This window comes from Podarcis liolepis (genome assembly GCF_965112155.1).
Source record: "Podarcis liolepis genome assembly, chromosome: 3".
In the NCBI taxonomy this organism is placed as follows: domain Eukaryota; kingdom Metazoa; phylum Chordata; class Lepidosauria; order Squamata; family Lacertidae; genus Podarcis; species Podarcis liolepis.
Genome location: NC_139557.1, coordinates 58,976,767 through 59,001,704, shown reverse-complemented (window position 1 = coordinate 59,001,704; position 24,938 = coordinate 58,976,767). Strand labels below are relative to the sequence as shown.

Here is a 24,938-nt window from a genome sequence, read left to right as displayed (position 1 = left end):
AAGATATTTCTATTTTGTGCAGTAGCTATTCAGCTGTATTTAATGGATAGGTCAGGAATCTCCTTCATGCTGCCATGATTGTGGCTTTACTATGGAGGCCTGCTTGTCATTTACTTCATGTATAAATGGTACTGAGTTCACATAGCTAGTAATAACACTTGTTGATACTTTACAATGTCTATGCAGGTTAATGTTAAATGTGAAAGGAGGTAGTGCTCAGTGGTGGCCACTAAGAATTGAAGCAAAGACTGAACCTAGAATGAAAGACTGGGGGAGTTCCAGTTCTTAGCCTTCCATTTTCAGTACTGAACACTATTGATAGTCAGCTATTGCATATGTTAATTGCAAAGGAGTCATCCATAAAATCACAGAAACCAGTGCACTGACAGAAGTAGCTTTCTGAACATTTGACAGTCTTATAGCAGAAAACAGTATCTGCAAAAGGGCTCTCACTACAAGGTGCCTATCCTTTGCATATAATGTGCAGGCCATCTTATTCCAATTGCCAGGTGTCTTATTATGTAGGGAGGGTAGGATCATTGTGTTTTCTTTTGCTCTAAATTGCATGCATCTATATCCCCTTCATATATTGTTTGAGCTACAAAGCTAGAGGGTCAAAGCCAAAGGCTATGTAAGAAGCTAGTAGAGGTATAGTTCTGTTGATGAACAAAATGGGCTATGGGCAAGACACCCACACTTCCAGTGGCCTTCCAAGACACCCACTGGAAATTCCAGTAGTGGTGTTCTTAGTGACAGTGTAGGGCAAAATGGAGTGTTCTACCATAGCTGTGAATTCACAGGACCCAATGTTCCCTTTGTCTCCTGACACCATATCAGCTTTGGACTACCACCCACCCAACTGCAGGGCTATGGATGTGATGGTTTTTCCACCAAGTAATCTATCCACACCCAACGAAAGGATGTCTTTGCCCAATGTTAGCAATAGTCTGTGAGAGGTGTATTTTCACAGATGGTACTTAACCAAAATAGCAAGCTGTGGTTTGGCTTTCTGCCTATCTCACTACATTACAAATTTCTGCAGATTCCCTATCGTGGCAGATTAGGCAAGGCAGGAGAAATGAATGGGTTTTTATAGAGCCATATATTATACCATCTTTTTCAAGAACTGTGTAATCTTCAGCACATTGTGTTTCATGTTGATTTTCAGCACACAAAGTCCTACAATTAACCAAAGGCAGTGTCCACTCCTCCTCTGATAACTAACTTCAAGATGACATGGGTGCAGACCCATGTGGAAACAGAGCTCAGGTGGTTGATAAAATGTAGTTTATTAAATTATAAATTTTGTAACAAAAACCAGACGGAACAAGAAAACAAACAAGCTACAGGGACTAGACGGAAGAGCCGATGAAGACACCATGAAGTGTTTACAAGTAAAACTCTGCAACAGAAGTTATTTTACATTTCATTCAGGAAGATGATTGCTCTTTGTTTAGTAAAACATCTGAACTTTAGAAGTCACACCTACTTTATGTTAAAATTAAGCATCTGGTTCATACCCCCAATTCTTGTTCATTTCCAGTTCGCTTTAGTTTTCCTTCCATACATCAATCAATCCATGAAGATAGTAAAGATACTTAATGCAATGAAGAATGATGACATATCCAAGTTGTACAGTGAATATACACTGGTCAAAAAGGGGGACTGGGTTTTACTGGGGATGAGCATATACTACAAAATAAAACGTGAGACATTTACGAAACTGGGTATTGCTAAGTAGCTGTCAAACCATTAACACACCCCAGGGTTTTGTTATTTTTCTTCAAACATTGAATCTTCCAGCCAAGACACATTAAGAGATTTTCTTACAAGTTCAAGGACCAGGCTTGGTTTTCCCTTTCCCCTCCTCCCACCCTGAAACACTTTGAATACATTGCTAGGCTGGAATGCAATGCCAATACAGACAAAATGTACATATACAAGACTGAGTTTTCAAAACATGGCTCTAGATTTAAACTTCAGTTACTGTGCACTGTCCATCAGGCCTTCTAGACCTTACACTGGTGCTTCCCACCCCACTCCCCACCACTGGTCTATCCAAGGCTGGCTGACTTGCATTCAGATGTCTCTGCTGAGCAGAGGATACAGGCAACTGAAGTTGGGCAGACACATCCTCACTATCGCTGCTAGCATCCGATTCTGTTTCCTCAATGGAGGTGTCAATAACTGGCACCCTACCAGAAGACGATGATTCATGGTCTTCCTCTCCCTCACCCCTATGGCTCCTTTCAACCATACTGTCTCCATTTATTTGCAAGTTGGCAAAAGAGTTCTCTAGAGTGCTTGCATCAGGTGATGGCGTTGCAGGGCTTGTCGGTTGACCATCTAGTGAAGGAAGGGGTCTAACAGAAGCAGTTGCTAGAGGCTGCCCAGCAGCAGCTCCTAGAGCTGGTGTGCTGTCTGCACCATCAGCAGAGCTCTCTCTTGCTAGATTGATAGCATTAGAGTCACAGTCCAACCTAAGCCCAGCCACTCCCTTCTTTGGAATATCTATTATGTCCCGTTTTATTTTCCTGCGACGTCCATGCTCATTTCGCCTATACTGAACCATGTTCTCAAGATCTGCCACATACAAGAACCCAGCAATTAACATTTCAGTGCTCTTTTTACCTTTGGAAAAGGCATCTTCCAGCTCCCTACTGGTACGTTCATCATACTGCCACCATCCATTTCTGCCTTCATAGTACCAGGCATAATCCCCATTGCCTCTACTGGCTGCTTTGAGTTCCTCAGGTGACAGTAAGGTTGGCTTATCAAGAAAGTCCTCCGGGATCTCCTGACGACAGAGTGCACATCTCTTTCCCAGCCAGGAAGCTCCTTTCACACACAGATAACAGAAGACATGTTTACAAGGCAGACTCACAGGGTGGACACATGTTTGCAGACAGATAGCACATTCAGGGACCATGAGAGATGGTGCTGCACCGGAACATGATTCATTTGTCTTCTTGTTCGTGGGAAGCATGTTGATTGAGTGATCGATCTCACCGCAACCGGCCATCCTAGGGAACAACAAAAGTATCATAATTTGGCAGGACCTACTGTTAGCCTACTTTGCTTAACCACAGGACTTTATCCTAAACAGTTTATAACAACTGAAAAAAGCTACAAAAATGTACATGAACAGCATCATACACAGACAAAACAAAATATCAATCTACAATGACAATCGGTGTGCTGCAGAAAATATGGGCTGGAAGATCTGGGTTCAAGCTGCTGCCTGCACATGAAGCTCACTCTACAAGAATGAAGTAAATGAGCAACCTAATCTATATAAAAGACAGGATGCAAATATGATAGTTTACAGTACCACACTAGAGAAAGGGTGAAACAAAATTGCATATTAACGTTTCAACACCAAGATAGCTGTCCTCCATAACTACTTTGCCTCTGATCACCACTGCTAGTGCTTAGTTAAGTAACATTGTGGAACTTATGGAACATTGTGCTGGGTGACTACTGCTAAGCCCTAGGAATTTACACTATAGGGTCCTATCTGGTCCCTCATTATCTGCATGAAACATGCAGCTCTCTCGCCTCTGATTGAAGTTAGGCAATGAAGTTTAAAACTGATACTTGAGATCACGGGGGGGGGGGGGACCGACCCTGGATGATGATGATGAATAAACTGAGAATATGTAAATGGTGGTAGTAGTTCCTATGTGTCATCTGTTCTGGATAGGGGTGCCCACAGATCCATCTTAATCAATGCAGGGCCAGTATGGTATAGAGTACCTTCCACCAGCTATGTCAGATGCAGCCCCTACAGTAATTTTGCTATACTACTACAGTACCTTGTTCAGGGGCTTTCTGCTCAGAAGCTGCCATTAGTATCTTAGCAGCTGTTTTTGGTACTAACCAGGACTCGTTGTTGGGATCATATCTTGTCTGTGCTTAAAGATCTCTACTGGCTACTGGTCTGTTTGTAGAGCCAATTTACTGCACTGGTGCTTAACCTTAAAGCCCTACAGAGGTTGAGACCTGAATACTTGAAAGAACATGCTTCTGCATCAACCTGCCCATGCACCAAAAGTCTTCTCTAGTTACCCTGCCATCTCAGGTAAATGGCAAGTAGAGAAATGACCTTCTTCTTATTGCATTTTATTTACTTGAATTCCTTCCCCAGATGGGCCTGCCTGGCGCCCAATTTAATGTATTTTCAGTGCTATAAGCACAGATCTCCTTATTTCCCCATACTCCCCATCCAAGGAGTTTATAACATCTGTATTACTGCAACTTTTTATTCTTGTAGGCATTTTATTTGTTTGCAGCATGTTGCTTACATTCAGTAGATTGTATATTCTGCATATGTGTATAAATAAAACAAGTGTTAATCATGCTCCTTGCAATTTTTGCTGAGATGACAGTGAAGTGAACAAATGTCATGGCTTTTTGTCAAAGAATTAATGAACCCATCACAATCTGTACAAAAGAGTGTTTGGCCTTGGTCAGTCTTGACTCCCTACTTTTTGCATATGGCACAGCACAATATCACACATCAAAAAATTGGACACAGTTAAGTCATAGGATCTGGGTCCTAAATCTTGATTATGTGTTTGCATTTCACAAACACAAGGCCAGAAATATATTTGAATAAAGATTTTAGCCCAAGTCTACTGTATTTATTTAACAAAACACCTGAGTAATTCCACAATTAAAAAGTGACAGCATGCATTGAGAGCCTCATAATACCCATTAACAGTACAAAAGCATTTGTTTAGCAAGGGAACAGAGTTCAACAAGTTTAGGCTGGCCCCTGTAATCAAACAAAAACATGAGATTGCCAGAAACATTTATTTATTTTAAAGATTTATAAGATGGCTCACATTTTAAAATATTGGAGTAGTGTATAGAAAACCAAAATAAGTTTTAAAAAAATGCACCAGAAACACAGTTAAACATTCCTTACCTACTCCCCTTTACCACCTTCTTATGAATTTACTCAGAAGTAAATCCCTGCATTCAGTAGTGCTTAGTGCAAAGGAAGAACTTTTAAGGATTGCAGCTTTAGACCCCAACCTCACACAGCATCTTCACAGATGACCAGGGACAATCCCTTTCCCTCTCTAGCATACAGCTGTAGCAAGGCAGAAGCGGCTTCTACAGTACTGGCCTGCCCACTTACTCCAAATACCTCAGCTGCTCATTTTCAAAAGCCAGCCCACCCTTCCCACCTGAAAACAGAACAAAAGAATGGAGCTTGTTTTGGCAGTGGGCAGCCAAGGTTCTCAGAGTTCCTCAGCCACCTACTGACAAAACAGCTAGTTTTAACCTCTCTCTAGCTTGATGACTGAGAGGGGATGAATTTTTACCATGCACTTGTAGTTTACCGTATCAAGTACAAGTCACATTTGAAATGCCAACTCCATACTTGGACACATACAAGATCTACATCACATTGACCTTACCTTCTTTTTTTCTTCTTATCACTCTTCTTGGAACATATTGCAAAATTAAACCATCTTTATATGTATCTAATCAGAGCTAAGTGCCTTGTTTCCCAGTTAACAACTTATTCTTCTTGCATGCTGCTTTCTGGACATGGGCAATGTCAGCGTCCCACTGCAAGTTAAGGAGAAAATAAAGAGCTATCAGACTTAAGAGTAACCAATTGTTTATATTTATGAACTATAAATACAATACAAATATATTTATGAACTATAAATATGAACTATATTTATAAATAGCAGCTTTCTGTCCAACTAGCCATGATAACACACAATGATAATAGTGGCTTACAATACAAGTACAAAAAGAGATGGGGATGAATATAAGCAAATTTAGTAATCAGCTATTTTATTGTAGAGCCGAAGGAGACCCCAAGGGTCATCTAGACCAACCCCTTGCAATCCTGCCCACAGCCATCTCTGAGTGGCCTGTATCTGCCAACATTGTGGCTAGCAGCTAGCCACACTGACCCACTGTGCCATAGACAAGGATGTCAGAATCAGTGAACAAAACAGTTCTGGGAGAGAAGGAGCCAAATGGCAGCTGGTCCCAGTCAGTTCAATGGATGGCATTACGTACACCGTCTTGCCTCTCCTGCTGCTTCAATGAGACAGAACAGATGTGAATGGAATTGGTTCTGGGAGCAGAGGAGGCAATGGCAAAAGTTTCAGTTAAGCCAATAGCCTTCCAGCTGGAGGTTCTTCCACAGTGAACTCAGTTACTCAGTTATTACATCTGAAGCATTTTCTTTTATTTCATAGATATGTTCTCTTAAGTCATTTTAAGATCAAAGTAGCAAACAGTTTTGAGATCAAAGAGACTGTGTAGGTGAGTGGTTCTCGTGTCTGAGAAACTGATCAGCTCTGGACATCTTTATATGCAACAGGTTTGCAGTCTGGATCTTTCTTTGTTACTGGAGGTCCAGGCAACTTAAGTGGCTAGAAGTGCCCTTTACCAACTGCAGCCTGTACAACACCTACAGCCAGGGAGAACTTTTCCATAGTAGTTCAAGCATTAAGGTAAAGGTAAAGGGGCCCATGACCATTAGGTCCAGTCGTGACTGACTCTGGGGTTGCAGCGCTCATCTCGCTTTATTGGCCGAGGGAGCCGGCGTACAGCTTCTGGGTCATGTGGCCAGCATGACTAAGCCGCTTCTGGCAAATGAGAGCAGTGCACGGAAACGCCGTTTACCTTCCCGCTGGAGCGATACCTATTTATCTACTTGCACTTTGACATGCACACGGCGGCAGTTCTGTGCTATATCAATCACTGCACAGACACTGTCACAGTAAATAAATCCATCCGGTTTTACCCCAATCAGAAACCCTGGATGAATAGAGAGGTCCAGTGCCTGTTGTGGGAAAGGAACAGGGCTTTCAGGTCAGGCGAGGTGCAGCTTTACAGTGTAGCAAGAGCAAACTTGAGGAGGGGTATTCGACGGGCAAAATTGGATTATAGGCTGAGGATTGAGGATAATTTAAGGAGCAACAACACAAGACAGATGTGGCAGGGGATTCAGCATATTACCAACTACAAACCTAACCTTGGTGCTGTCGACGGTGACCCCTTGCTGGCAGAGGAGCTTAACCTCTTCTTTGCTCGCTTCGAGAAGGAGCCACCTGAGACGCCGGTATTACAGCCACCAGCCCATAGGGGCCCCTCATTCACGGTAGAGGAACATGAGGTGAGACAGGTTTTGAGGATGGCGAATCCGAGGAAGGCGGCTGGACCTGATGGCATCACTGGAAAGGTGTTGAAGGGCTGTGCGGATCAGCTGGCGAGGGTCTTTACTAAGATCTACAATAAGTCCTTACACCAGTCTATTGTCCCACCCTGCCTGAAGTCGTCAACTATTGTCCCTCTGCCTAAAAAATCCACAATCAGTAGTTTGAATGACTATAGACCAGTTGCACTGACTCCAATCATCATGAAGTGTTTTGAGAAACTGGTGCGCCGTCACATTATTTCCTGTCTTCCATCAACTTTTGACAACTACCAGTTTGCATACAGAGCAAATAGATCCACAGAAGACGCCATCAATACCACTCTCCATGCTGCTCTGTCCCATCTGGAGCAGCCGGGGAGTTATGTGAGGCTGCTGTTTGTGGATTTTAGCTCTGCTTTTAACACTATCCTCCCCCATAGACTGGTGTCCAAGCTAGAGGCGATTGGACTCTCCAACTCCACCTGTCTCTGGGTTTTGGATTTTTTGTCAGAACGTTCCCAGAGGGTTAGAGTAGGGTCACACATGTCCACAGCCCTTAGCCTTAACACCGGCTCACCACAGGGTTGTGTGTTGAGTCCCCTGCTCTACACTCTCTATACGTATGACTGTACAGCCATCTATTCCAGCAACAAAATCATCAAGTTTGCTGATGACACTACGGTGGTAGGGCTCATTTCAGGAGGGGATGAGTCCGCCTATCGGGACGAGGTGGAGCGGCTCTGTGTTTGGTGTGGAGAGAACAATCTGGCTCTTAATACGGCTAAGACCAAGGAATTGGTGGTGGATTACAGGGAAAAAAAGGCGGACATTCAGCCCTTGTATATCAACGGGGAACGGGTGGAGAGGGTGGCGGAATTCAGGTTTTTGGGAGTAGCTATCGATCAGGGCATGACTTGGAGCGCACATACCACTGCTCTGGTGAAGAAGGCCCAGCAGAGAATTTATTTCCTCAGACTTTTAAAGAAGAACAATCTGAGTGAGAGACTGCTGGTGTCCTTCTACCGAGGCTCCATAGAGAGCATTCTTACATACTGTATTTGTGCTTGGTTCTCCAGTTGTACAGCTAGGGAGAGGAAGGTGCTCCAGAAGGTCATAACCACAGCCCAAAGGATTATTGGTCATCCTCTCCCATCTTTGGAAGAACTGTACGGTTCCCGTTGTCTTAGGAAAGCAAATAACATCCTGCAGGATTCATCTCACCCGGGACACGGTCTGTTTGCACTACTGCCTTCTGGCAGGAGATATAGAAACATCAAGTCAAAGACAAATAGACTGAAAAACAGTTTCTATCCAAGAGCTGTGGCCTTTTTGAATGCTGTAACTCGATAGTGTGACCTGGGAGTTTGATGGGTGTGGTGTGGGTGTGGCTGGAATGTGGTTTGTTTGGTTGTTGTTGTTGTTTTGCTTTTGTTGTTTTAAGGGATGGCATCCAATTTCGTTGCACTTTGTGCAATGTTGCACTTGTGTAATGACAATAAAGAATCTATTCTATTCTATTCTATTCTATTTTGAACTGCTAGGTTGGCAGGAGCAGGGACCAAGCAACGGGAGCTCACCCTGTCGCGGGGATTTGAACTGCCGACCTTCTGATTGGCAAGTCCTAGGCTCTGTGGTTTAACCCACAGTGCCACCTGCGTCCCAGTTCAAGCATTAGTAACTTCAAAACTGGATTACTGCAATGCACTCAATGTGGGTCTTCCCTTGAGCTTGAACTGGAAAATGCAGTTAGTGCTGAATGATGCAGTAAAGTTGCTGGCAGAAGAGAGACATTGTCAACATATAATACCCTTGCTCAGAGATCTGCACTGCTTCTCTGTTTGTTACCAGGCAAGTTTCAAGGTGTTACTATTAGCATATATAATAGCTTGGGACGAGTTTACCTGAGCGATCGACTTACCCTATATATCTACCTGACCACTTTGATCTGCAGGACTAACATCACAAAACATTCATTCTGCACTTGTAAGAAATCAGTCTTTAGGTTTAGCAGCACCTGCACTTTGAAACTCCCTGCCTATTGACATCAGGCAGGAGGCTTCACTTTACTCTTCTCAGTACCAGCTAAAAACATTTCTCTTCAGACAAGCCTATCCAGATATGTAGAACTGACATGTGTTTTAATCTATTTTTATTGCTTAACCGCTTATTTTATTTCCATTTTGAATTTTTAAAAGTACCTGATTTAACTTTGTATTTTCTTGACAGTTTTGATGTTTGCCAGTAGAACTGCTAAGTGGTTTACAAAAATAAAACGATCAAGCAGTATACAATTAATTTTGCTAAATAAAATAAAAATCAATCAATTCATGCTGGCAATTAAAGTAAGCTGCTCTAGAATATGTTAGTCCACTGGAAGCCTGGGGAACCAGTCTGTTGAACGTCAAAAGCCATCATATTATTTCTTGAATATTCTATTGGACTATTAGGGCAGGATATTTTGAGGTCTGCAGGTTCCAGGGCAAAGGCACCCAAAATTCAAATCCTACCACTTAACCTAATACAATGCTCTCCTTTCTCCTCATCATATTTAGACTTCTCTCATGGCAAACCTCAAACTCACCCCAAACTGAAAGGTTCTGCTTCACAGCATTTACCAGTCCTGTGCAGTTAGAGTTTTAAAACACAATGTCTAGACGGCTATCTAACCAAGATGCATTACATTTCATTTTCTGCTAGAGAGGTTACACTGAAAGGCACTTTTTATTGAACTTGAGGCTGCAGAACTTTCAATTGCCTAAGCAGAACTATTTAAGTGAAATTTTACTGCATACATTAAATTCATCTCATATGAATACAGCTAAATAAAGTCAAGAAATCGACAAGTCCTGCAGAGAGGTTATGGTAATGTACAGAATTGTAAAAGAGCTTTGGGAAGATTTTGGCTGAACTTCCAATTAAAACTTTTGAGTAATAACCTCTGCACTGAAGTCCCTTGTGTGCTGCATGTAATTGTTTCACAACCTTTTCCCTTTTTAAAAAAATAAAAAGGCTATAACCAGGCAGACAGGTGTCATGTGATTTTTCTTTTTAAAACATTACTTTAGGGCAGAGACACACAATTCACTTGGAGTGCCACTTTTAGATTTCTACTAACTCATGAGAGCCAGGTGCTATGTTAACAGTAAAAAAATATTTTAAGTTAAAATTGTAACTCCGTATGTTTTTTAATCTATCATACAACTTCCCATTTCTCTCTGCACCTCACAGTGGGCTCTCCTCTCTGCATCCACACAGATCTGTCTGAACTCCTCATAGTGCACTCTCTTGTCCCCAGTATCTAACCCCTTTTTCTGTATCCCACAACTGTTCATTATCTGCAACACTGCAGGTTCCTGCACTCCCAGATCTAATGTAACAGTACTGTCTTGCTGAAGGCCCTATTCTTCTCAACCAGGTCTCAGTTCTGCCTTTATTCACTGTCTTGTTTTGCTCCATTTCTTTCTCATCCCTGATCCCTATCCCCTTCTTCCAGTGTTCTGCTTCAGAAGCATACTAGCTTTTCATTCTCCCAGAAATTCATATGGTAAATGTGCCTCAGGTGCTCTGCAATGTAACTGGTGGCTGTATGAGGCTAGAAAAACTGTCATAAACTCTGTAACATGCTTCTAAATTCAGGAAGAAACAAGGTACATATAGTCATTCTCCCGTCTCGAATTTTGATACATACTTGCAGGCCTTGTTTCCCCAAAAAGCACAGGAAAAGGTTGCAAACAAATGGCATTTGGAATTCCCCCAGGAGAAATAAAACCAGTCCACTTGGCCTTACGTTGTACATCAAGGTTAATACCATTAACCACCAACAACCTCATAAGTTGCCTATCAGACAGAACAAATTTGTTCTGAAAAATGTTGCAGTGGAACAGCCTTTGAATCATAAGTGCATGCTACTTGAAAGTCAAAATGTTTTCCACCTGCAAGGATAAACCAGCCTCCAATGGACAGAATGGAAGGAAGATGGATGAATAATTAAAAGAGGAGATAAAAAATTAAAGATTTATCATAGAGTTAAGAAAGTGGGTTTTTATTGAAATAAACATGTAATTATCTTTAGGAAACGGACCACAGTATAATTATAAGATTGAAGTAATGATATTTTTAAAGGCTATAAATGTTTTAAAGGCAAGTTTAGAAAATGATTTCACTCAATCACTGCATTTAACCTATGATGCACTGAAGATCCAGTACTAACAAACTGTCCTAGCAAGATTAAAATACTTCAATTACATGTTCATCTATCTTTGTATAAAGGAACTGTGTGCTTTATTTTGTGGACCACTGCTTATTTACTTCCACTCACTAAACACAGGTTAAATCAGGAAAGTCTTACGGCACATCTGAACATTCTCAGTCTTGGAGATTGTCAGGATAGAGGGGTTGACAAATAGGGATTAACCACCAAGAAAGTGTAGGACACAGAGGAAGAGGTGTATTAGATACAGGTGAATCTCAACTTATTGCTGGGGTTACATTCTAGGGACAGTGCATAAAATGAAAATCACATATAGTCAAAACACATTGGGTTCAATGGCGAGTGGGATTCCCAAAGTCTTCATTCCCAGATGCCTGCCCCCTTAAAAAAAATTTTTGTCAAGTGCAAAAAGCTGAATGTGCACAAGTTAAACGCACGTAAGTTGGGAGTTACTTTTCTGCAGTTCCTAGGTCATTTGGTGACACCCAGAAAAGGTAAGCTATTCATCTATTAAGGCATGAAAGGGGCACAAATGAGCAATAAAATAGGTCAGGAAGAGAGAAATAAGAAGGCTGAAAACTAGAATGGTGCTATATAAATGCAACAAAAGCATCTTAGCTAGTAACCTTGGGAATGTAATCCCTTATTGTCAAGTGAGCTGCTGTACAGAACAAAAGTTCTTCCTAGAACCCCAAAGTTTCCCTTCCCCAGTTGACACAGAAAAACCAAATATGACTGTGTAGCTCATTTGAAATTTCACAGAAAAAAATGTGTTGGCAGATGAACTTCAACTAAAGTAATTCTCTTAGATCTAAAGTCAAGGCACTACACTGAAAACAGTATGGAAGATAGTCAAGACACCATCACATCTAAGAACCATCAACATAGCTAGGTTGGGCACAATCGTATACTTCTACTACTTGGCCACAGCCATGTCGAATCACAATGCCACATCTATCAAGTATAAAATACCATATCCACGAAAACACAGCCACTTCCACAATCTGGAGGAGACAAGTATGAGCAAGATGCTTGTATGTGCATAATTCAGACACATTTCAAAACACACATCTTTATGTGACTTATCTTCCACATTAAATTGCTTTCAATGGGATGTACATTGAATATGCTTGTGGGGGAGGAGTTCTAAAATAGCCTATTAAATTAAATTATGATGACATAAGGCATTGCCAAAATACTGTATGTAGATGAGAACAAGAAACTGAGGGCATGCACCCCAAAATAAGCTTTAGGTCACCACAAATCATATATTCACACCTCCAGGCGAGGTGACCTTAATGAGATAGAACTATATTGACTCCTGGCCAATTCTTCATTTGGACACACCCCATGCCGAAATACATAGAAAATAAGCAAGGGGGTGGGTCTGTGGGCCACTAGAAATCAAACAGATTGAGAACGCTGACCTCTATAACACAGCAGTGAACTGTATCTGGACTAAAACTCTGGATGCTAAACACATCAAAGGTCAATAATAGCCAAAATATGAAAAAGGAAGAACGGGTGTGGGGGGGTTATCCTACAAAAAGCTTTATGCCACCTCAAATAATACACTCAAATGTCCTGGAGATTGTAGCAAGGAACAGGGGTGGGGTGGAGTAAGCACTCCCACAACAATCCATGGACCACCCCCAAAAATACACTCAAACCATCTTGAGTTAGTTTATACCCCTTTTGTAGTTATTGGTGTGAACCCATACACTAGAAAACATATTGTGCCCAATATGAAGCCTATTAGAATCTATGCCACCTTATACAGGACATATATATTGAGTATGTTTTATACTTATATAGGACAAATATATTATGGGGTACACAGCCCCCAGTTCCTTATTCTCTTCTACATATTTTGACTATATTCTATATATTTTGACATATTTTAAGTCATCTTGTAGAAGACACTCTCCTGTACCACTTGAGGTGAATCAAAGTTTTTAAAGTTCCTTGTGCTTATAATAATGCCAATAATTGCTGAAATAGAGAGAACAAAGTAACATCTCCTGGAAACAATTCTCAATGAGACTCTCAAAGTTTATTTTATGTCATATTGTAGGAAACAGTCTCCTTATTGTGGAGTGCACAACTCCAGCTCCTGTTTACATATTTTGTCTGTTATATGATAAAGTGATACTTTTGATAGTGTCTTGCACCCAAATTGCTGGAAAAGACACAATTCATTGCCACGTCAAAAGGACACTATTCTGGACATGTGTATGATTTGTGGTGTCATGAAACTTTTTTGGGAGTCCATGAACTTTGGCAATAAATAATAAATAATAATATATTACATCAGCCATTCTTAAAACACCCCCAATCTTACAGCTTGACAAACTTTTTGCAAATATATGTGCCATGGTTCATAAGAGGTACTGCACAATGACAGCCAGCAGCACTTCTGGAAAATAGCTTATGCCAACCTGGACATTTTGTCTATTCATTAGTTTTCCTTCCAAACTATGACTTCTATGTCATACAAGTGAAAACTGGCATCTGTAATTGCTTTCCTACAAAAGTTTATTATAGGGAGAGGATTAACATCCCACTGAAAACAGTGCAGTGCGAATAGGACCTGCACTCAGGTGCTCACTCTGATATTTGCCAGCTTCTCTAGATCAAGGGCACTGGCATACAGCTAGTGGACCCAGTGAAATCCCTGAGATTAGAGTCTCTCTCTCTTGAAATTACTACTGTCTAATATCACTGCCATTAAGTCCCCCAATATGAGGCACTATACTCATATAGGATGCTCCCATCTACCCTATGCTCCAGTCTAAGCACTTACAGACCAATAGGCATTAATAAAAACATGCTATCACTTTTCTCAGGAAAGAATGCATAAGATACCAGGAGTTGTTTGCACATCTGCATTTGATAAATGACTGTTTCCTTTGGATATGTAGGTGGTGCTGTGAGTTAAACCACAGAGCCTAGGACTTGCCGATCGGAAGGTTGGCAGTTCAAATCCCCGCGACAGGGTGAGCTCCCGTTGCTCGGTCCCTGCTCCTGCCAACCTAGCAGTTCGAAAGCATGTCAAAGTGCAAATAGATAAATAGGTACCACTCCGGTGGGAAGGTAAACAGCGTTTCCGTGCACTGCTCTGGTTTGCCAGAAGTGGCTTAGTCATGCTGACCACATGACCCGGAAGCTGTATGCCGGCTCCCTTGGCAAATAAAGCGAGATGAGCGCCGCAAACCCAGAGTCAGCCACGACTGGACCTAATGGTCAGGGGTCCCTTTACCCTTTAGTAGGGTTGTAGGTAATTATTTTTAAAAAACTATCTTTCATAAGGATATGTGTGTTCATCTTTTTATACACAATAAATTTATTTGCATATATTTTGAGTTGATATTCCTTGATACCAACCTGATTTCCCATATGCAGCCACAGTTCTAAAGCTGAATATCATTGGGTATCTCATCTCAAATTTCTAAAAAGCTTAAAAATAATGTGCCCTATTTTTTAAAAAGACTAAATTGATGGAACATGTGCAACTGAAAGGCCTTGTGGACCAAGAGGCATCAGGAAAAACATGCTATGGCATTTCTCTAAAACAGAATAAATTTCAACAATCACAGTCAAATCAATTTATTACTTAGTAGGAGCAAAAGCAATTTGCCCTCTCATTTCAGCAGAAACTGATTACAGACCCAGAATGTTCAATTCTAAATTCAGATACAGAATATATCCTACTGTGATGTGTTCCAATGGGAAAATACTGGTTCTATTTCAATTCACTTTATTGTGCTGCTTACGGAAGTTCTTAAATGTTTTTTGGTTCTGACCATGTATTCTCAGTGGCCACCAGATTTTAACCCATGTGTCTGTTGTTGTGTTGTTCTTCATTTGGACTCTGCCATCTAGATCAAATATGAACAAAGCGAAAACATAGAAGCCCATCTTACGTCTGGTAAAAAACACACCAAAAAAACTATGTATAAAGCACATTAAAGCACCCTAATAGGCACACTGCATATAATTATTATTCTGGCCTAGATTACCCAATTTGCTGCTGTTCAAATATAAGATCTCCTTACTATCTATTCCCAATAGTATTCCAGATTCAGCACAGAAGCAATCTCCTGTGTTTGTTACAAAGTAGACCAGGAACTTATTTTCACCTCCCATTTATACACAGAGGAAACAGCAAGACTCAAACTGACTGCTATAAAGAGCAGCATTAAAAGCACTTAGTTGTCAGATTTCAGAGTTGTGAATCATGGAAGCAAAGTACTTCTGGGTGCTTTCTATCCATGTTATCTCATTGCAATTTAACTTTAAGTAAAGAAAAAGCATTGAAAATATTATCAGGAGTCTTGTAAAGTCATTGAGAAAGGCTGAAAGAAAAAGCTAGATACAGTACCCCTAACATGAGGCCATGTTTTCATGTTAACAATATAAATTTAGGATCAGGACATGAACTATCAAACCAATATTCTCAATCCAAAGCTAGTGTTATTGAGCTTCCACTTGCATGTCTACTGTTCTGAGGTGCAAAAGATGAAGGGTGAAATGGTACAAATCTAGTTATGGGCCAGCACCTGTGGGCTAACATGCATTACTGCATTCAACTGAGCTGTGTTGAGTGCAGTGCAAAGGGCAGCAATGGACATGAAGCAGCATACTGTATCTACAGTTACCTGGATCAGGGCACCTCTGATGTTTTCAGCCATCTCTTATGGGCTACAATGAACCACATTCAATGATTTCCAGGTCAGGATAGTCCTCTCTTCATTTAGTATTTAATACTTCTAGGACTTATGAAGCACCTTTACATACTCACATTGTCAATGAGTACACCTCCAATTACATCCATCAACATTAAAAAAGCTATGGCCTAAGTAATTTGTCCAGCAAACTGTATCATTTCACTTTTTTAAAACTTCAAACCTCTTGTTCCAAAAGCTGTGGCTATGTTACCTGAAAATTACATATTTTGAACTATTTCAAATTGAGCTAGCTTCATAGAATAGAATCATAGAGTTGGAATAGACCACAAGGGCCATCGAGTCCAACCCCCTGCCAAGCAGGAAACAATTTGATCTCAATACAAAAAAAAATGTGGTTGCGAGAAAAATACGTAAACAAGGTTAGATTTTGATACCCTATGCAGCAGCTACTACAGTACTTAAATGTAAAGTTTTCCAACTGCAGTCCTTTCAAATTAGAAACAATTACCAATAGGCCCCATGGCCAGATACATATGTTTAGCCAAGCATCTCATTTTCTCTTAACTGAAAAACATTTTGAAAAAAAAGTAAAATTAAAAGCATACAAATGACACGGTCATTTAAAAGCATTTGTGTACTGCTTTTCAACTACAGCCGTTCTCTCAGTTTATAACAATATCATATTCATACGGATTATTTTACCCCTCACAATGACAGTTCCTGAATATCAGCTGCTGTCAATTGTATCAAGCGATGGTATCATGTGGCTCTTTGTTCTAGTCCCCTCCCCTCAAAGGTGGCGCAGCAACGGGAGAGCCAGGGCAGTGTGTGTTTTTTCATACAACCCCCCCCCCCTTCATTTGAGAGGAAAAGCACAAGTGGAACAATATCTCTTTCCACCAACCAGTATTTAATATCCTGGAAGAGAGCTTTCCACGGTAAACAACAATCGGCCCAACAAGAAGTTGTCATCGCACATTATTATTATTATTATTATTATTATTATTATTATTACGGGTATCAAGTACGACAGCCTTTCCCCAAATTCTGCCTGGAGGGGGAGGGAGTCGGTTTTTTGTTTTACGCTTCCCCCCACCTCCAGGAAAAACAACAGCAGCAACAGCGACTGAGGCTATGTATGAGAGAGGAAGAAAAACATCTCTAGGAAATAAATGCGCAGTTGACAGCAAGGATGGTCAGGCGGAGAAACACCCCCCTCCCCATAACACTATTAAAAAAGGAGGAGGAGGATACCCCACGCACCTCCCCAGTGTGGCTGCGCGTGTCGGGGGCTGGAGGGAGGGAGCTAATGGCTCCCCAAACAAGTGACTATCCGAGGGGAGAGGGAGACGAGAGGCCGGGGCCAATAGGTGACCCAGAGGGAGGGCTGACGAGCGAACCTCCTCTCCCCCCCCCCCCCAAAAAAAGAGGCCGGCTCGTGCACTCGGGGCGCGCGGACAACGACGACACGGGGCCTTTGTTCGGGTCTGCCGCTGCCCGGAAGAAGCGAAGCGGCCGCGGAGAGGCGGGGATTTGGCGCTGGGGGGGGGGCGAGCGAAGAAGGCCCCGGACACAATAGAGCCGACAGCGCCGACTCCTCCATCATCCCCCGAAGGGCAGCGTTCACTCGCGCACTCACCTCCCTCACGGGAGTCGCCTCCCCGCTGTGCCTGATCCCTCCGCAGGCGGTTGAAGCCGAAGAAGCAGCGTCGTTGCCGTCGCCTCTCTGCTCCCGCCTCCTCCTCTGCCTCCTCCTCCTGCCGGCCGTCGTCTGCCTTCCTCTCTCTCTCTCTGCCTGGCGATTAGAGACTGCTCTGCGCCGCCGCCGCCGCCCCCCTCCCTCCCTCTGCGTGAGGGGCAGCGAGCAGGCGCTCGAGCTCCGGAGACGTCAGCACGCAAGGAGGGAGGGGCGTAGAAGCGGCGCCGGAGGTGGGAGGAGCCAAGGCTGAGATGCGCGGCCGGAACGGAAAGGGAGGGATGGGGCTCGCGGGTTGGTGTGGGCGCTCTAGCGCCCCTTGCGGATGAGGCCGCGCAGGTCACTTCCCTCCTTTGATGAGTGAGCGGGTGAGGAAGTAGGACAGTCACCGGCTCTGTATATACAGAGTGTGTGGGAGCCCCAGGATGCAGCTGTGTTGTGTGGCGGGTGAGAGAGGGTTTCGCTAGAGCCTCAAGCCTGGCAGGAGAAATCAGTGGCAATATAACCCTAAGCCAGTAGGGGAACATTTCAGTCCGCCAGGTCACGCTGTAATAATAATAATAATAACAGCAACAATCGCAATAGGAACAAAGTCGAAATAAATATAAATAACAAAATTGTCCAGTAGCACCTTAGAAACCAACTAAGTTTGTTCTGGGTGTAAGCTTTCGTGTGCATGCACACTTCTTCAGATACACTGAAACAGAAGTCACCAGACCCTTATATATAGTGAGAGGGTGGAGTGGGGTTTTCCTCAGAAGGATAGTAGATGGGTGATGGACTAAATGGGTATGGTAAATAGATTCAGGTAGGTTGCCATGTTGGTCTGATGCAGTCAATTGAGTCTGGTGACTTCTGTTTCAGTGTACAGTGGTACCTCGGGTTAAGTACTTAATTCGTTCCGGAGGTCCGTTCTTAATCTGAAACTGTTCTTAACCTGAAGCACCACTTTAGCTAAAGGGGCCTCCTGCTGCCGCCGTGCTGCTGGAGCACGATTTCTGTTCTTATCCTGAAGCAAAGTTCTTAACCTGAAGCACTATTTCTGGGTTAGTGGAGTCTGTAACCTGAAGTGTATGTAACCTGAAGTGTATGTAACCCGAGGTACCACTGTACTGTATCTGAAGATTTTTTATTTATTTATTTCGACTGCGTCAGACCAACACGGCTACCTACCTGAAAATAGGAACAAAGGAATGCCACTGGGAGACTCGAGCCTAAAACTGTACATTTGCAATTCATCCATAAGTTAAACGTCAAGGATAAGTTAAACTCCAAGGATGCAAGCATAACTCCTGGTTAGCAGCAGTGGGGCAGAGCAGCATAGCCCCCTCACAGCATCCATAGCCCCACCAGCCAGGGCAGAAAATATGGGAGAGAGGAGAAAGCTTTTTACTACACCAGTCCCCAGGCTGCTGCAACAAAGAGGCATCATCATCATCATCATCATCATCATCATTTATACCCCGCCCATCTGGATCATCAGTCCTGTCACAAGATAGCATCAAGGCCAGATGAGATCCAGCAGATTCTGCACTGTCTCATTTCCCAAAATGTGCTGATGTAAATAGCTACAGTGGTACCTCGGGTGAAGTACTTAATACGTTCCCAAGGTTCGTTCTTAACCTGAAACTGTTCTTAACCTGAGGTACCACTTTAGCTAATGGGGCCTCCCGTTGCTGCTGCGCGGCCGCTGCGTGATTTCTGTTCTCATCCTGAATCAAAGTTCTTAACCCGAGGTACTATTTCTTGGTTAGCAGAGTCTGTAACCTGAAGCGTATGTAACCTGCAGCGTATGTAACCCGAGGTACCACTGTGCTGTGCTTATTTTGCATACATTCTCTACCTAATTAAACCATTCCCATCTATTCTTTTTGCATTTTCATTTCCTCCTGACCCCACTGCAAAGAACTCCCTGCACCCTTGCAACTATGTTACATCCCTGCAACTGAGGATTACACCTCATGCATTTGGTGAAGCAGACACTGTATAGTCCGTGAAAGCTTGTTCCATAGTAAAAATTGTTAGTCTGTAAAGTACCACACAATACTTTTTGTTGTTTTTGCTGTAAGACTAACATTTCTAACTCTGCCTAAGTCCCACTGAGTTCAGTTGGGTTTACTCCCAGGTAACTGGGATGAGGATTATAGCCCAATGCAGCTACTCCTTTGGAAACGGCTTCATAATGTAGACATGCCCAAGCCCAACACTTCCTTTATGGTACAGTGGAACCTTGGTTCTCGAACGCCTTGGTACTTGAACATTTCGACTCCCAAACACCAAAAACCCAGAAGTGTTCTGGTTTTTTAATGTTTTTCAGAAATCAAACGTCTGATGCCGCTGTTGGCTATTGTTTCTGGGGCACCTGCACCAATTGGAAGCCTTGCCTTGGTTTTCGAACATTACAGTAGTTGAATGGACTTCCAGAATGGATTATGTTTGAGAACCAAGGTACCACTGTATTTCACTGGCATTGCCATATTTTCAGCACTGTAGTCTTAATCATACTTATCGTAAGTGTGATTACCTGATGTTTTAACCACACAAAATATGACTTACTCCATCTTGCACATATGTCTGATTGGTCATGTTGGATGCAGGCTGTTGGGCTTGATGGATCCTTGGTGTGTTCTTGTATTCCATTGTTAGAACATGGATGCACAAGAGACAACTCCAACCTTGAAATGCTAAATAAGCTAGCATCTGTTCTATCAGGCCTACATGCCCATATTTCCCCTTGCGCCTCATGGTTCAGCTGCCATAGTTACATGTGTAATTGTCTTCTGCTGGAACAGCACAGCTTTTGACTCAGTGCACAAGCTGGCAATTACCCGTGTTATGCCAAGACAAGGGGACTTGAATGTGATCATGTCCCAATCATCCAACTCTCAGTAGAAGATATGGCTGTGCTGTTAAGATAATGAATATTTAAAAGCTAACATAAGGATAACAAACAGAAACCCTTTACTAACCTTACTTCCGCTCTTTAGTCTAAAGACAATAGCAGCATTTTTTTTAATGTTCTTCATTAATAAATGCAAAGTAGAAAAGCATATTTCTAAAAAGAACTCTGAGAAGAAGATTGCATTAAAATTCGTGCTTTAAATTCTCTATTATAAAGCAAATGTAACACAGTACTTAACTAACAAAATAGCAGTAAGCAAACTGTACTGGTAGAAATCATCATCATCATCATATGCCACCCATCTGACTGGGTTTCCCCAGCCACTCAAGGCAGCTTCCAACATATTAAAACACAGTAAGACACCAGACATCAAAAACTTCCATATACATAATATGCATGAAATATTGCCCTGAGCCACAAGTACAGTGGTATCTCAGGTTACAAATGCTTCAGGTTACAAACACTTCAGGTTACAAACTCCGCTAACCTAGAAGTAGTTGCTCTGGGTTGCAAACTTTGCCCCAGGATGAGAAGGGAAATCGTACGGCAGCGGCATGAGGCCCCATTAGCGAAAGCGAATCTCAGGTTAAGAACAGTTAAATTCTTAAGGGTTAAGAACGGACCTCCGAAACGAATTAAGTTCGTAACCCGAGGTACCACTGTACACACACAGAGACAGTTAGGTTGAGTCGGGACTGTAAACAGTGAAGTCAGAGGGAATGAAATGCAGAAACTACAGTCAGTGATAATTATATTACTAGCAGAGGCCATTCACATACAAAAAAACCCCACGTTGTTAAGCCAAGTAACACATGTAGGGTGATTTTTAAAAAATTGATTCACATTGAACCTTTTAATTACTGTTTTTCAAATTTCGCTCTGAAGTTTCTTTTCAGTATGGCCACTTTCCGGTCAACTATGAAGTGTCCCAATTTCATGCTTCTAGAACACTCTGTAACTGACCTTAAAGTCAGTTCACAGTGAGGTTTCCAGATCACAATGAGAGTTCTCAATTTATTCCATGTTTCAGTTCATTGGCGGAGGGGTGGGATGAATCTAGAGTGTGTGTTCCTGGCATTTGGCAATTCAACAGATTAGAGATTCTGCTGATTTACCATCCGCCTTGCTGCCCAGCAATCTCCCTGCCTGAGCTGACAGAGCTGGTGTAGGAAATGATGTTGAGGACTCCCAGACTACTGGTTTAAGGGACTTCAACATCCATGCTGAGGAGGCTGGCTCTTGGATGGCTCAGAACTTCATGGCTGCCATGATGATCATGGGGCTATCCCAAGTTGTCACCGGCCGAATGCATGCCACCGGCTAGCCCCACTCTGGGATTTTTTCCCCTCAACTGGGCAGGAAGAGGGTGATCTGAAAATGGGTTATATTGACATCAACCCCTTGTCATGGTCAGGCCACTTGCTGTTGAGATTTAGGCTTTCGGCACCCTTTCCCCTCCGCAGAGGCAAGGGACATATAAGGATTGTCACCTGCATATGCCATGACCTTGACTCCACTGCTATGGCAGATGAATCTCAAGAGGTGTCCGGAGCACTGTCTAGTCCTATTATGTTGGATGAGTTTCAGTTAGTAAGGCTCAAGGATGTGGACCAAGGTGCTTGGATCAGTCATGGATGCTTTAGTCGAGATTCCTCCACTGGAGGGTGTTGGACTAGATTACCCTTCCAACTCTACAATTCTATGATTCTATGAAAGGCCTGAGTAAATTCAAAGGGCGCCCAAATTCATACAAGGAAGGTTCCAGGTGTGTCTCCCTGGGGAGAACATTGAAAAGGCCTGTTCTTGTGTGGCCACCTTCCACACATTCATCAGAGAAGGGCCTCTGATCAAGACCACAGGGTTGATAGAAAGCTTGGAGGGGGGGGGGCTTTTCTGACATTCTATGGGAAGACTATGGCTTTTGGTCATATGGAAATGTTTGCATTTGACTCCTTGGCTGAATAATGTTTTCTGTCCCTGCCCTATTTATAAATAAGCATGGCAAACAGTTGTTTCTGTATTGGTATCACGTCTTTTGCCAACTGTGGCTTAGTGGCTGGGGGCTTCAGAGGCATGATACAATGATAGATAGATAGATAGATAGATAGATAGATAGATAGATAGATGATAGATAGATAGATAGATAGATAGATAGATAGATAGATAGATAGATAGATAGATATAGATGGATGATAGATAGATGATAGATAGATAGATGATAGATAGATAGATGATGAGAGAGAGAGAGGCAATCTTATTCAACTGTTTTTTAAAAAAATCCTGTTTGCATTCTTCAAAGAAATCTGTGTGTTTCTAAAAAGAGCTGACAGGAATCTTTCATTTATCAAAATTAACACTGAAGTTCTGTCTGGAAATATCAGAGTTTCAGTCTCTGGAGTGCTAGTTAACACTTTGCATCTCTCTGGTGACATGAGAGCCATGGCAGGAGGGGCAATCAAAGCATGTTATCAAGGAGCAACACTGCAAAGCACCTGAGCTTTTCTTTTAATGAATCACTATTATATTATACAGTAAGAATCCCAAGCTGTTTCGGCTGCTTCACTTGCTGAACATTCCAGTGGCTCTTGTTTTTAAAATAATAGTGTGGTATGTAACCATGACGATGATGTTTTGCCAGTTATAAGGGTTATAATTAAAAATGAAAAACATCTGTGGCTGCTCCTGAGAGTGTTTTTCAGGGAGAACTCAAGCCCTCTATCTCTTTGCTGTGCTGACATCAGTGGGACTAATTAGGGTGCATCCATGCATATGCAATATGTCACACAATGGGACACCAAACCTTAATTAGGATTCCTTCCCCCCTCTGCATTTACTATAGCAAATTAATATATCATAAATAATTCATACTTGGCATCGACAGGAATGGACCACTGTCAATTAGCTAATTCTCTGGTGGGGGTGTTCATCCATTTTGCCTTATATTCCTAGCCTATTTGTATGCTAAGTCAGCATAATAATGACCAATGATGATTAAGGTAGTGTTCCAAGGGCACAAAGCCACAGTAGAATTCTGTCTTCATCATGTACCTCTTTACCCTGGCCTTTGACATTTTAAATGTATACTTTTAGGACACTGGCTTTTCTTGTGACTGTAATTTGTTTTCAACTGGTTTTTAATGTATTTTTAAGTTTTCCCTTGCTGTGGGACCTTAGGTTGAAGGGTAGGCAATTAATAATAATTAGTAATATATTGATTTTGTTCTGTGAACTTCCCTGAGACCTCCAGGTATAGGGCGGTATATATATTCAATAAACTAATAAAATAAATAATGATGATGATGATGATGCACACCTCCAAACACTTGAACCACATGCTAGGGGACACAGGATGCTACTCCTGGAGGCCAACCATGTTTACGATGGACCTTAGTTTACTTAACAACCCAGGTTGCTTTTGGCTTCTGCAACTTATGCAGTTGAGATAAATTAGTAAAGCAACAACCTTCAAACCATGATGAATGGACCAGTCTTAGTGCTCACGGGAGAAGGGTCACTTCTGACTAGGGATGTCAAAGAACTGCAACACAGTATTTTAAGGGACTGCTGGCTCACACCAACAACTCCCCATGTGTAAATGATGTGATGAAATTGCTACATAGGAATTAACATGTGAATCAACCTTTTATTCTAATCGACTTCCATTTGTAAGTTACCGCATTTTTCACTCCATAAGGCGCACCTGACCATAAGGCGCACCTACTTTTTTGGGGGGGGGGGATTCAAGAAAAAAATATGCGGCTCTTGAGGGCTTTTGCGGGAGGTGGGGGAAGTGAGAGAGCCTCACTCTGTCCCTTCCCCCACCTCCTGCAAAAGCCAGGGATAGCCGCGCGAAGCCTCCCCAGGGCAGCAGGATGAAGGCTCCTCACTGCCCTGTGGAGGCTCTGCGGGCTCCCCAGAGATGCTCAGGAGCTTGTCAGGGCTGTCGGGGGAAGCCTGGGTTTCCCCCACCCCCAGCCCCAAAAAGCAAGTCGGGGAGCAGCGGAAAGGCTGTGCACAGCCTTCCTGCTGCTCCCCGAGCTTGTGGGGCTGGTGTTGGGGGAAGCTCGGCTTTCCCCCAGCCCCAAAGAGCAGGTCGGGGGCTGACGGGGGAAGCCCCTGCCCCCCCCAGCCCCAGGGACCACACATTCGCTCCATAAGACACACAGACATTTCCCCTTAGATTTAAAGAGGGGAAAAATGTGTCTTATAGAGCGAAAAATACGGTACTTAGAAGTCTTTTGTTTCCACTTTATCTGATGTGACTATGC

General features: G+C 42.6%; 1 protein-coding gene across 1 annotated transcript; it reads right to left on the bottom strand.

The window, feature by feature from the left end:
- Window positions 1-1,270: 1,270 nt before the first annotated feature.
- On the bottom strand, window positions 1,271-18,245 carry RNF146 (ring finger protein 146). The gene is made up of 3 exons (XM_083497965.1): window positions 17,712-18,245; window positions 5,430-5,583; window positions 1,271-3,023 (listed from the first exon to the last, which is right to left on the bottom strand). Exon 3 carries the CDS (start codon window positions 3,020-3,022, stop codon window positions 1,973-1,975), a length of 1,050 nt encoding a protein of 349 aa, XP_083354091.1. The 5' UTR covers window position 3,023; window positions 5,430-5,583; window positions 17,712-18,245; the 3' UTR covers window positions 1,271-1,972.
- Between the last annotated feature and the right edge of the window lie 6,693 nt (window positions 18,246-24,938).